General features: G+C 39.1%; 1 protein-coding gene across 8 annotated transcripts in view; it reads left to right on the top strand.

Annotated features, from left to right (window-relative positions):
- MPHOSPH9 (M-phase phosphoprotein 9) overlaps window positions 1-14,114 on the top strand; it is a 57,416-nt gene that overhangs the window by 5,334 nt on the left and 37,968 nt on the right. For all 8 annotated transcript variants that reach the window (XR_014020881.1, XM_081284620.1, XM_081284623.1 and 5 more), the window contains exons 4-8: window positions 2,365-2,454; window positions 2,661-3,184; window positions 5,360-5,483; window positions 10,506-10,599; window positions 12,196-12,302. Coding sequence is in view for 7 of the 8 variants with exons in the window: in XM_081284620.1 (XP_081140746.1) it covers window positions 2,365-2,454; window positions 2,661-3,184; window positions 5,360-5,483; window positions 10,506-10,599; window positions 12,196-12,302 (939 nt within the window). In the remaining variant the exon portion in view is untranslated. The remainder of the gene's footprint in view (window positions 1-2,364; window positions 2,455-2,660; window positions 3,185-5,359; window positions 5,484-10,505; window positions 10,600-12,195; window positions 12,303-14,114) is intronic.

The following is a 14,114-nucleotide window of genomic DNA, read 5'->3' as shown; positions in this document are numbered from 1 at the left end:
AAATATGAACTAAAATATCTTTGTTCAGAGAACTGAGAACCCCCATAATAATAATTAAAAATTACCATTAAAATTATTATTAAAGTAATTAATAATTAAAATTATTGGTCTTTAATATTTTAAGTAATTTATATGGAATTATCCTCATTTTGGAAAATCTAAATCCACTTTGAAGTATTTTGGCTGTTGTGCTTACGAGTTAAAGCTTCTAGTTAGTACTTTACCACAGGTACCTATTGTACCTTGCATTATATTGTTTTAGGTCAGCCTTTCTTCAATTCACAGATAATTATTATTTTTAAAAATATTTTTAGTGGGCTGGGGATGTGGCTCAAGTGGTAGTGCGCTCGCCTGGCATGCGTGCGGCCCGGGTTCAATCCTCAGCACCACATACAAACGAAGATGTTGTGTCCACCGAGAACTAAGAAAAAATAAATAAATGTTAAAATTCTCTCTCCCTCTGTCCCTTTCTCACTCTCTCTTAAAAAAAAATATTTTTAGTTGTAGATGGACATGATACCTTTATTGTTTATTTTTTTATTTTTATTTTTGTTCCCATTTATTTATTTATCGTTAGTTTTTTTTTAAAATTTTTTTTAATATTTATTTTTTTTTAGTTCTCAGAGGACACAAGATCTTTGTTGGTATGTGGTGCTGAGGATCGAACCCGGGCCGCACGCATGCCAGGCGAGCACGCTACCGCTTGAGCCACATCCCCAGCCCCTATTTATCGTTAGTTTTAAAAGAATTTTTTTTTTTAAAGAGAGAGAGAATTTTTTTTAAAAAATATTTATTGTTTAGTTTTCGGCGGACACAACATCTTTGGTTGTATGTGGTGCTGAGGCTCGAACCCGGGCCGCACGCATGCCAGGCGAGCGCGCTACCGCTTGAGCCACATCCCCAGCCCTTAAAAGATTTTTTGATGGACTTTATTTTGCATATTAATTTATTTATATGTGGTGCTGAGATTCGAACCCAGTGTCTCACACATGCTAGGCAAGCACTCTACCACTGAGCCACAACCCCAGCCCCCTTATTTTTATTTATTTTTTTTAGTGTGGTGCTGAGGATCAAACCTAGTGCTTTGCATGTGCTCGGTGAGTGCTCTACTGCTGAGCCACAACCCCAGTCCAAATTCATAGATTTTATATATATATATATATATATATATATATATATATATTTATTTATTTAAAAAAATATATATATATTTTAAATAAATATTATTTTATTTATTTTTATGTAGTGCTGAAGATTGAACATAGTGCCCCACACATGCTCAGTGAGCGCTCTACTGCTGAGCCACAACCCCAGCCCCATCATAGATTATATTGTGATAAAAAAAAAAAAATGTAACAGAGCGAGGCCCAATAAACTGGCATGCACCTGTAAACCCAGCTATTCTGAAAGCTGGGGTAGGAGGATCACAAGTTCAATACAGCCTGGGCAATTTAGTGAGACCCCATCTCATAAAAAAAGACTGGGGTTGTAGTGGTAAAGTGCCCCTTAATTCAATCCCCAGTTCTGCAAAAAAAAAAAAAAAAAAAAAAAAAAAAAGTAACAGTTGCTTTAGGGATATGTTATTCAGTGGTAGAGGATTTGACTAGCATGTGTGAGGCCCTAGGTCAGTCCCTAGTACAAACACACACACACACACACACACACACACACACATACCCCAAAGTAACAGTGAAAAGAAAACTTGTGTGTAAGGCTTTAGATCTAATAAAGTTGCGCTCTACTGAAAAACAGGGACAGTCTATCTTGAGCATTATTCAACAAAAACATTACCCACACCTTCTATTTATCCATATTGCAGGTTACATAAAAAAGGGGTAACGATGGGCTGGGGCTATAGCTCAGAGGCAGAGTGCTTGCCTAGCATGCATAAGGCACTGGGTTAAATCCTCAAAACCACAAAAATAAACAAATAAAGGCATGTTGTCCATCTACACGTAGAATTTTTTTTTTTTAAGGGGGTAACTAGATGTATTCTTATAATCTGAGTGATATGGGAGGCTGAGGTAGGAAGATTGCAAGTTGGAGGCTAGCCTGGGCAATTTAGTGAGACCCTGTTTCAAAAAAAATAAAATAAAATAAAAAGGATGGGGGGAGTAGCTCTGTTGTAGAGTGCTCCTGGGTTCATTCCACAGAACCGCAGCAGGGGGAAAAAAAAGTGGGGGAGAGTTGGTGGTACCCAAGCTTCTTGTCTTTATATTTTTGTATTAAATATTTAAAAAAAACTAATTTTGCTTATAAACTTTAAATTAAAATCTTTATTTTTAAAAAGCCATATCACATTGAAGGAATTTTTCTGTGAAATAGTTAAAATTTTTTTAACTAAGATATTTTATAATTAAATAGACTAGGTGGTTACAGCTGTTCAATTTGGTGGAAAAACAATGCCAAGAACAAATAGTTGCTCAGCAAGAACAGTTCCACAACCAAATTCAAGTAAGTAATCATTTATATTGATTTTCTTTTTTTTGTTTTTAGTATTTATAAGATTTTCAGCAAAACAATTTATACTTTATATCAATTTTTTTGTGAACTAAAGATATGTTTAGAGTGATATATTGTAAACATGGCATTTTTATAACATTTGTAAAAATGTGATGTGAATATAGTTTCTTACCCAATCTTTAACTTCTTGTCTGCAGCGTATACAGGAGGAGATCAGAAATTTAGTCAAATTGCAGATCAGTAATGGTTCCTGGGCTTCCAGTGATAAAAGTCCTTCAAGCAAACAATTATTTTCAGAAAGTCAGATGGGTTTTTTTTCTGAAAATAGTGAAAGAAATGAATCTGTTATTAGTTATCCCGAGCCTAAGGAGCCCGAGATGCAACAAGAAATGTCCACATCACAGCCAGACTGCAATGTGGACGGCAGCTCTGTGAGCAGTGGGTATGGCACCTTTTGTATCTCAGAATTGAACACCTACAAATCCAAGGACCCTGCAGAGCTCATGGAGCACACAGGCCTTCCCAAGGGACAATTCCCAGCACCAGGAGTGCAGACAGATTCGCCTGTAGATGGCGCAGGAAATGGCAGTTTTTATGCACAATCTCCCGAAGAGTTTTGTGAATCTTTAAAGGAAGATATTTCCAGTTTTCCTGATGAATTTGAACATAATTTTCTTGGTGAAAATAAGATTTCTGAAGTATACAGTGGAAAAGCAGATAGGTAAGTAGAATTTCTCCATCATTCAAGAGGATTTTTACTCGTTGATTACATTCAGAATCTAGTAAATACAGTTTCTCTTAACTGGACTGTAAGAGAATAAGATTTTTTAAAAAAATATGTAACAGTTTTAGGGCTGGGGTTGTAGCTTAGTGGTAGTGTGCTCACCTAGCATGCATGAGGCACTGGGTTCGATTCTCAGCACCACATAAAAATAAAGACACTAAGTCCATCAACAACTAAAAATTAAAAAAAAAAGAAGTAACAATTTTATCATTAAATTGATTTTTTATTTGTTGCATGTAGAAAATTGAAATAAAGTCTGCTATATACTAAGAACATTTGACTTTCTTCCCATTTGCAATATTATAAGACTATTAAATCTTAAGATAGGAGGCCTTGCCAGAAAAATATTTTTTATGTTTCTTACAGTGACTAATATACAAATTTGCTAAAAACTTAACAAATTATAATAATTACATTACTAGTGGGATTTTGTCACTCATGTTCATGTGATTTGAAACCAAAACTTATGTACACACATACTGTTTTTTTAAAAAATATTTTTAGTTGTAGATAGATACCTTTATTTTATTCATTTACTTTTATGTGATGCTGAGGATTGAACCCAGGGCCTCCCACATGCTAGGCTAGTGCTCTACTGCTGAACCATAACCCCAGCCCCATACTCGTTTGTAAAAATAAATAAATAAATAAATAAAATAATAATCTTGTATAATTTTGGAGTTTACCCTAAATTTTCAGTTTAATATCTTCACGTCAGATGTGTCAGCTAAAGGTGCTTAGCGATAGCAACACAAATCTTATTACCCTCCTCAAGTATAATTATTCATCTTTGCCAATGATTATGTTCTTTTTTAAATTAATAAGTTTATTCTAATTTGTTATACATGATAGCAGAATGCATTTCGATTCATATTACACAGTCGGAGCACAATTTTTTTTTCTTTTAAAGAGAGAGTGAGAAGAGAGGGGGGGAGAGAGAGAATTTTAATATTTATTTTTTAGTATTTGCCGGACACAACATCTTTGTATGTGGTGCTGAGGATCGAACCCGGGCCGCGCACATGCCAGGCGAGTGTGCTATTGCTTGAGCCACATCCCCAGCCCAACAATTTTTTATTTCTCTAGTTGTACACAAAGTATAGTCACACCATTCGTGTCTTCATATATGTAATAAGTGTGTTTTTTCTTTCTTTTTTGTTTTTTAAAGAGAGAGAATTTTTTTAATATTTATTTTTTAGTTTTCAGCGGACACAACATTTTTGTTTGTATGTGGTGCTGAGGATCGAACCTGAGCCGCACGCATGCCAGGCGAGCACGCTACTGCTTGAGCCACATCCCCAGCCCTTTTCTTTCTTTTTTTATGAACCAGGGAACTGAAGTACATCTCCAGCCACCCCCCCCCTTTTTTTAAAATTTAGACAGTGTCTCACTAAGTCACTGTCCTCAAAACTGTAATTCTCCTGTCTTTTTGGGGGTGAGAGGGGGTGGTACTGGGGATTGAACTCGGAGGCACTGGACCACTGAGCTGTTTTGTATTTTATTAGAGACAGTGTCTCACTAAGTTGCTTAACACCTTGCTTTTGCTGAGGCTGGCTTTGAACTCACGATCCTCCTGTCTTAGCCTCCTGAGCTGCTGGGATTACAGGCGTGTGCCACAGGCCTAATAAGTGTGCTTTAACAGTAGAGATAATATTTAGTACTTGAAGTGCTGGGGGGTGTGTTTTGGTTTTTGTTCTTGTCCATGGCCATGGACTATATGTATTGTTTTTTTTTTTAATTTTTTTTAAGAGAGAGAGAATTTTTTTTAATATTTATTTTTTTAGTTCTTGGTGGACACAACATCTTCATTGGTATGTGGTGTTGAGGATTGAACCCGGGCCACACGCATGCCAGGCGAGTGCACTACCGCTGAGCCACATCCCCAGCCCCCTATATGTATTGTTAATCACTGTTAGTCTCTTTGCTTTCTTTGCCTTTGGTAATTAGAAATTGAAAAAAGAAATTTAGGTGAATAACTAAAAACCCATCATCTTTCCCCTACTAGAAAAACAACTCCAAGCATTTCCCACTGAAGCAGTATTTATTGTGTTTTCCCTTATATGTGAAAGACAGTATCTAAAAAAAGTATCTTGGCTTTCTCTTCTTTAATAGTAAATCCATAACATCATGGGCACAAAAGCTGAAGCAGAACCAAGCCAAGAGAGCACATATAGAGGATGGATGTTCAAAGTCTAAGCAGGGGAGTGAGCATAGCAAGAGACCTCCCAATGAGAAGGTAGGTGCTGGTCCCCTCTCTGGCTGCCTGAGCTCTTGGGCTTGCCGAATTCTCAGTGTCATAATTTTTTTTTTGCTCTTTCTTGTTAATTGTTCAATTACAAATTTTTCTTTTATTTCAAAAGATTGAACATAATGACTTGCTGTAAATATTGCTTCTTTTGTAGCCTGGAAATTAGCTCATGAGGGATAAAATACTACAAGCATGGATCATTTGTAAGGGTCTTCTTTCTTTGTGAACTGTGAATGTTTACATTTAGCCTGAGAGTAACCCATTTAATGGTTTAATAAAACCCTTCAGGGCTGTGAGTGGAGCTCAGTGATGGGGTACTTGCCTAGCACATTTGAGGCCCTGAGTTTGATCACCAGCACCCCAAACAAACAGCAGAAAAACCCTTCAAATAATTCATATTACTATTAAGTTGTAAGGAGTAGTACTCTATGTATTGAAGCCTTAAGATGCCTTTATAAAGATATTGAAATTTGGACAAATATGAATTTGTAATCCAAATTACAAGAGATTGAATGTTTAAATTGATTGTGGCCCCCATGCCAGTTTAGTAGCTCATTAAAGAGTTCCAGACATGGAGTAAGTTTCAGTACTTTTTTTTTTTTTGGCGGGGGAGGGTGGGTGGGATACCAGGAATTCAACTCCTGGGCACTTAACCATTGAGCCACACATCCCTAGCCCTATTTTGTTCTTTTTTTTGTGTGTGTGTGTGGAGCTGGGGATTGAACTCAGGGCCTTGTGCATGTGAGGCAAGCACTCTACCAACTGAGCTATATCTCTAACTCTCGATCTTCCTGCTTCAGCCTCCCGAGCTGCTGGGATTATAGTCACGTGCCACTGCACTTGGCCAAGTTTCAGTATTTTGGTATAGCCTTTGTTGGTCTCAAGTATCATAGAACAGCATTACTTAGTATAATATGTTGAAATTGCGGGGCTGGGGATGTGGCTCAAGCGATGGCGCGCTCACCTGGCATGCATGCGGCCCGGGTTCGATCCTCAGCACCACATACAAACAGGGATGTTGTGTCCGCCGAAAACTGAAAAATAAATGTTGAAGTTCTCTCTCTCTCTCTCTTTAAAAAAATATGGGCTGGGGATGTGGCTCAAGCGGTAGCGCGCTCGCCTGGCATGCGTGCGGCCCGGGTTCGATCCTCAGCACCACATACCAACAAAGATGTTGTGTCCGCCGAGAACTAAACAAAATAAATATAAAAAAAAAATTCTCTCTCCTCTCTCTCTCTCTTTAAAAAAAAAATATGTTGAAATTGCAAGGTCTGGTCTTTTTTGTATTTTATTTTTGGTGTTGGGGACTGAACACAGGTCCTCATGTGTGCTAGGAAAGCATGCCACTCCTGAGCTACATCCCCAAACCCCTTATTTCTCTTTTCAACGTGTGATATTAGGCTTTCTAATATCATCCTTCTTTGAACTTTTTCAGATTTGTGTTCAGGAGGAGGGAAGTGAAGGTGAATACAGCTGCATGAAACATAAAAACTTTTGTAACCTAGAAAAGCCCTTTGGTGCCTCCTGGGCAGTTCTGTTCTTTTGACTCATATGCTATCAAGGATGGGCTGTCCTTGTGTGTGTGATAGCATGCAAACTTTTGGAGACAGATAAAAACCGCTTTTTTTGATGTTGTTCTTTTTATACGTGGCATAAATGGAGAATGTTCTCTAATGTAGTTTCTTCTGTTGTTTGGAAGGCCAAAACTGAAACTCCCATCTCTAAAATTTTTTTTTTTGGTACTGGGGATTGACATCATGGCCTCAAGTGTACTAAATACCTGCTTTACTGCTGAGCAACACCCCCAGCCTCAAGACTTTTCTCCTTTGTGTTATGTATTTGGTGGATTCAGTGGGTTTTTTTGTTGTGTTTTGTGATTGAATCTCAGTCTATATTTGATGTAGTCCAGTAGTTCCCAAACTTTTCTGCACATTAGAACCACCTGAGGAGGTGGAAAAACATACTTATCTCGGCTGCCAGGCCCAGGAGTCCTGACTGCCTTGGCGTGGGGGATAACCTGTGTTTGAGGAGTTTTAAAAGCTCCTCAGGTGATTCCTATGTGCAATGCAGTTTGGGAAAGGCTGGCCAGCCTAACTTTCCTCCTCAGGTCAAGGGTGAATCAAATTAATTTGATTTGCTACCGCTGCCTGCCTGTTGCTCAGAAATGCCCTTCTGACAGCATCTCTCCCCTGGCATCTGCAGGGCAGCCAAGAATCTGGCAAGAGGTGATGGTCCCCTCTGAGTCTTTTCAAAACCTTTTTTTTGGTCATCTCCTATGCATGTTTAATTTTTCATTTTTTTAGGTGAATGATATATTTGGTATTGAATTATTTGGGGTAAATCAAGTTTCTTTGTATTTCTGAACTTTGAATGATTTTGAGGTGTGCTGGTTGGTGAATCAGAGGCAGCACACTTGAAATGCATTCTTCCTGCATAATTCTGGCTTCACAGAGTGGGCACTTTCCTCTTGATCCTCTTTCCCTGTTGTTTTCAGTTTCATTCTAAAGGGGGAATGCTTGTCAGATTCTCTTCTGATCTAATTTTCTTTTTGCACAGTGCTGGTTTATTTTGAGTAATAGCTGCTTTGAAGTACATCTTGAAATTGTATATTGTTTAGCAATAGTGTTTTCTAGAGTTCAAGTTGTTCTTTGTTTCCTTGGTCCTTTGTCTTGGATAGAAGTGAGTCACCCATTTCCCAGGCTGTAGGACTTCTGAGTGTTTCTCCAGAGGGGCCCCTTGACTTGCATGATTAGCAGACCCTCGTGCTCAGCTTGGACTGGCTTCTTGAGCTCAGAGGGTTTATGTTTTAGAAGGGCTTTTTGTTGCACCATGCTTATATTTTCCTCCAGAGCAGGACATGTTTTCTTCAGTGGTGCCTTGTCTGCCTTCTGTGGGCAAGCTGCTGTGTGCAGGGAGCCCTGTGCCTATGGTGTCCACCCAGTGCACTGAAGCTTGTGCTTCAGTGCAGCGGGGAGAAGTATTCTACTTGGGATTGTTAGATTTGGACTTCTCCAGCCACCTTTCCTGGTCCAATAGGTAGGAGTTTTTTTTTTTTTTTTAATTTTTATTTTAGTTGTAGATGGACACAATACCTTTATTTTTATGTGGTGCCGAGCGAGGATCGAACCTAGGGCCTCCACATGCTAGGCAAGTGCTGTACCACTGGAGCCACAACCACAGCTCCAGGTAAGAGTTTTAAGAAAGGAAGTAGATTGAGGAATTTGTCTCTTGAAAAAAAAGAGGCTGAATGGTGCTTTATAGGCTCGTGTGATTAACGTCCTCTTGTAGATAAAGTGTTGCCATCTCAGTTACTGTTGCTCCTGCAGTGACTGCATGAGTGGTCATAAGCAAATACAATTTAAAGACTTTTAAGAGGGCTGGGCAGAGTCAGAGAATGTGAGTGAGGTGACCTGGGTGGATTTCCCCATGTAGAAAAGTTGTTTAGTTGCTGAGGGTTAGCCCAGGGAGTATATCAACCTCTGGAAACCATGTTTCATTTTTCTTTTCTGTTTTTTTTTTTTTTTTTTTTTTTTTTTGTACCAGGGATTGAACTCAGTGGCACTCAACTACTGACCCACATCCCCAGCCCTATATTTGTATTTTATTTAGAGACAGGGTCTCACTGAGTTGCTTAGCACTTTTGCTAGGCTGGCTTTGAACTCGTGATCCTCCTGTCTCAGCCTCCTGAGCTGCTGGGATTACAGGTGTGCACCATGGCGCCTGGCCACAACATTTTAAATTTGAAAACCTCTGTGAGTCAAGGATAAGATCTGTTTTCCTGTGACCTCAAGGAGTCAATAAACTAGGATTTACAAGGTGGAAGCTATTGAAAGATGCATTTCTACCTAATTAATACTATCCAGAAGTATTGGAGACAAATTTAAGCTTACTTTTAGATTCTAGCATTATCACTTTATAAAAATGGTGGAGTTCCAGGCACAGTGGCACATGCCTGTAATCCCAGTGACTTGGGAGGCTGAGGCAAGAGGATCACAAGTTTGAAGCCAACCTCAGGAATTTAGTGAGGCCTTGTCTCAAAAAATAAAAAGGACTGGGAATGTAGCTCAGTGGTACAGTGCTCCTGGGTTCAAGCCCCACTACCAAAAATTAAAATTAAAAAAAAAACCAAAACTTTTTAACGGGAATGAAAACTTTCATGATGGAGGAACTGATAAGAAAAGCTTCCATGGGGCCAGGTGTGGTGGCGTACACCTGTAATCCCAGCAATTTGGAAAGCTGAGGCAGGAGGATTGCAAGTTTGAGGCCAGTCTTAGCAATTTAGTGAGACCCTCAGCAACTTAGCAAGACCTTGTCTCAAAAATAAAAAGGGTTGGGGATGTAACTCCATGGAAAAGCACCTCTGTATTCAACCCCCAGCACCCCCACCCAATATAAATAAATAAATAAATAAAACTAAATAAAGGTTCTATGGAAATATCCATGATACATATCTCTGTTTGGAAATAGATTTCTTGTGGCAATCAGAGAGATTGTGAAGAGAAGTTAATACAGTATTTTTATCAGAATGGATGATAATAAGCATTTTTAGCCTTTTTTGTGTCTCATAACCAATTGTGTGTAAGAAATACTTTACTATTTAAGGTTCATATTATTGATATGTGATCTTCAGAATTAATTTGATTTGTTATAGTTGTAACAAAAAAAATTGTTAAACATTCATTTTTATCCTTTAATTTCAGGCACCTCAAATCTCTTTTGGAAGTAGACAGCAAATGATAAATACATTTTTGTTCTGAACTCATTAGACTCAAGTTTTCTCTTTGTAGTTTCACAGAGAACCAGAATGAACTTATGAATTACACAGGGGCAGGAAAGTCCTTCACTGTTGGTCCTCTTGCTTTGTGCTTTTATAACTAGGGAAAGCAGGACCTTCTTCCCCATGGACACGCTGTAGGTCTTTACCTGGTGTGGTGCTGGTAGTCACTCATTGGGTCAGTGGTGTGTATGCAGTGATTTTAGTGGTCTGGTGTTTTCTTTCTTGACTTGCAGTCTGATTTTGCTGCTGCTGCTGCACACCCTCGTGCTTTTTACCTCTCTAAACCAGACGAAGATCCAAGCTCGTGGATGTCTGATTCAGGAACAGGTATGGAAAACTTTTAATTTTTGGATTTTTTTTTTCCTTTTGCCCGCAAGGTTCTGGTTTGTTGGTTTAGTTTTTTTTGCAGCTGGCTGCATTTCCCACTCCATGGTGATACCACACATAGGGTAGGAGTATGGTTTGTGTGAAGGCGCCACATGTTGTGGCATCCCCTGGTAGCCATGACTTTCTTGCTTGCATTAATAAGTCTGTAAGGACAGAGGAATGAGGTACTTTTGCAACAATTTCAAATGGCTGCAAAAATCATCTCAGCCTTTTTAAGTTTCTCCAGAATGAATTAATAAATTCAGAGCCTCTGTGAGCCATTTTGTGCAATCCTTGGTGAGCTATTCTGGTCTGAGTGGCTGACAAGTTTAGGTAGCTCTTCTCATCTTTATATATTAGGGCTCCCTTCCTTTTTTTCCTTTTTCTTTATTTCCCACATCTAATTTATGAGGATGGATTAGCTTTACCTTACAGGTATCACAGGATCCAAGCCGGATTCACCTCCTTCCCTGCTGCCACCCGTGGAAGGCCTCCCCTCCCCATTTCTGCAAGCTTCCTGACAGCCCTTGCTTCCCCCTCCCCCCCCTTCATCCTCCAACCTGTCCTCAGCGGAGTGGTCAAAGGGGTCCTTTCAGAAGATATGTTAGGTATGCAACTCCTCTGCCCTAAGGCCTGCAGTGGTTCCCTGTTTCCTCAGGATAACAGAGATCCAGGAAGCCCAGCATGCCTGCTCCAGCGCAAGCCAAGTTCTCATTTCAGGGCTTTCTCATCAACTGCTTCCTCTGTTGAAAGTGTTCTTCTCTCCATGTGGGGAGACTTCCTCGAATGGTGAAAATGGCCACATACCTAGTAATCGCTACCCTCTCAGCTAGCCAACCCTGATCACCCTATGAAAATAGTCCTGCCTCCTCCCTGAGCCATTTATCCTATTATGAAACTTTGCGCTGAGTGCTTGTCATCTTGCAATCTCCTGTGTATCCTGCACTTGTTCACTTCTCATTCCTTCTGCCTCGCAGCCTGGCACAGTAAAAGACATTGTCTGTTTTAAAATGTATTTTAAGGGCTGGGGCTATGGCTCAGTGGTAGCGCACTTGCCTGGCATGTGTGAGGCACTGGGTTCGATTCTCAGCACCATGTAAAATAAATAAAGGTCTATCAACAACTAAAAAAAGAAAAAAATAAAATAAATAAAAAAGTAAAATATATTTTAAGCCAGGCACGGTGGTGCATGAGGCCCTAAGCAACTCAGTGAGAGCCTGTCTCTAAATAAAATACAGAATAGGGCTGGGGATGTGGCTCAGTGGTTGAGTGCCCATGAGTTCAATCCCTGGTACCCACACCTGCAAAATGTATTTTAAGTTGCACTAATTCATTTGGCTTTTAATAATATCTGTTTTAATATTTGCATCATTAAGTCAGGATTCTGACATGGTAAGGCATTTATTTGATTCTTTATAAAAATTCAGCTTGCTTTCCCCAGGTAGCCAGAAGCTAGTTCCTTGCTATTTTTCATCTTCCTTACATAGTACTAGTTATTTTAGAAAGCACTTTTGCTCTCTCCTCACTCCTTGTTGTTCTGTGCATTTGTCATGTCAGGACTGACCTACTGGAAGCTGGAGGAGAAGGACATGTATCGCTGTCTGCCTCAATCTTTAGAGAAGACATTTGTACCCTGCACCTTGGCAGACGTGTCACCGAACCAGGTAATGAACGTATGTGGGTGTGTTTGTGTTTTGTGACTGTAGTTAAGTTCTCCGTTGTAAGTTCTGTATTAGACTCATATTCCTTTGCTTATGAATTGTGTCTGACGTTTATTGCCTGTGTGATTTTAGAAAGCTTACTTATTAAAATGGAATTAAAAATGACCAGTTAGTGTTGTGAAACTAAATGAAATGCTTTCATGCCTGTCTTCAGCTATTAACGACTTCCCTTTTTCCAAGATCTTCTGATATTGATTTTCCATTCTGTCACATCTCCCACTGATCCATTTGTATCATAATTATGGGCAAATTAATTTGCTCTGTTTTCTTTGAATAAGAAAATAATATTTCTTTCTGTAAACATTTTATTTACTTCAGAATAACCAAATAAATAATACCATCTTGGATGTGTGTGTGATGTACATACTTTATTTCTGTATTTTGATCAGGTAATGAGAGACAGTAGACTGGGAAAGGAGAGAGAATCTAAGAAGCCAATGGTGAGGTAAAAAAATAGTGACATGTAGGAACAGACCGGGTAGTGGGGACATCAAGGTATTTGTAAGTATCAGACTCAGAAAGTGACTGGAACTAATATCCCAAACTTCAGGGAAGAAACAGACAGATGAACACAAGAGTTAAATGAATTTTGGGGAGGTGGGATAAACTAGTGAGACCCTGTTTCAAAATAACGCTTTTCTTTTCAATTCAGTGTTGGTTTCCATGTTTTTCTACATATCTTTCCACCACCAACAGTGATTCAATGGTTGAAATGGTGATTGAACAATTCTCTTTTTTTTTTTTCCTTCTGGTGCTGGGAATTAGACCCAGGGATGCTTTACCATGCAGCTGTGTCCTCAACTATTTTGAGATAGGGTCTCACTAATTTGCTGAGGCTGGTCCTAAACTTTCAATCCTCCTGCCTCAGCCTCCCAGGGTGCTGAGATTATAGGTGTGTGTGCCACCACACCCAGTGGTTCGACATTTCTTTAAAAAAAAGGCAATGGTACTGAGTTTTACCTATAGTAATGGCTTGCTTTTGACTCCCCTATAAAAATCATTGCTAAACATGGGTGGTTAACCCTTTCCTTAAATAAGGGCTCTCAGAAATTCCTTTGTAGTCTCCAAGATTTTTATTCTAAGCTGCTAAGACCTATTTGAAAAGTTTTGATGGTTTTGATATTTGCTTATGAGCAGGCAGTGACCATTATGTCACAACTGTTATTTGACTTAAAGCAATTGAAAGATGCCATTAACTACCGGAGGCATTCTCACTTCAGAATATTAAAATATGAAAGAAAAGAATATCATAAAAGTAGTGAAAATAGCACCTTATTGTCATGAGCTCTAAGTGTGAATGCCAGCTGCTCACTCAGGCCACCAGGCGGGGACTCTTCAGGCTGTAGCCTATAGCTGGAGTGCTGCTACTTGTCATGAACTTCAGGACTTGTGAAGGGCCTTATGGTCACTGAGTAGAATTCCAAAACAGGATTATGGGAATTGTACATTGTAAAGGTTTAGTTTTTAACAGATTAATGTCTTTAATGCATGCATAAAAAGTATAATTTTTTTTTTTAAAGAGTGAGTGAGAGAGGAGAGAGAGAGAGAGAGAATTTTTAATATTTATTTTTTAATTCTCGGCAGACACAACATCTTTGTTGGTATGTGGTGCTGAGGATCGAACCCGGGCCGCACGCATGCCAGGCAAGCGCGCTACCGCTTGAGCCACATCCCCAGCCCCTAAAAAGTATAATTAATTGTCCTGTTCAAAAGCTAGTTATAGGTTTTATTTATTTATTTATTTATTTATTTAAA

This window comes from Spermophilus citellus (assembly GCF_964194105.1).
Source record: "Spermophilus citellus genome assembly, chromosome: 3".
NCBI lineage: Eukaryota > Metazoa > Chordata > Mammalia > Rodentia > Sciuridae > Spermophilus > Spermophilus citellus.
This window is presented reverse-complemented; position numbering and strand designations above follow the sequence as displayed.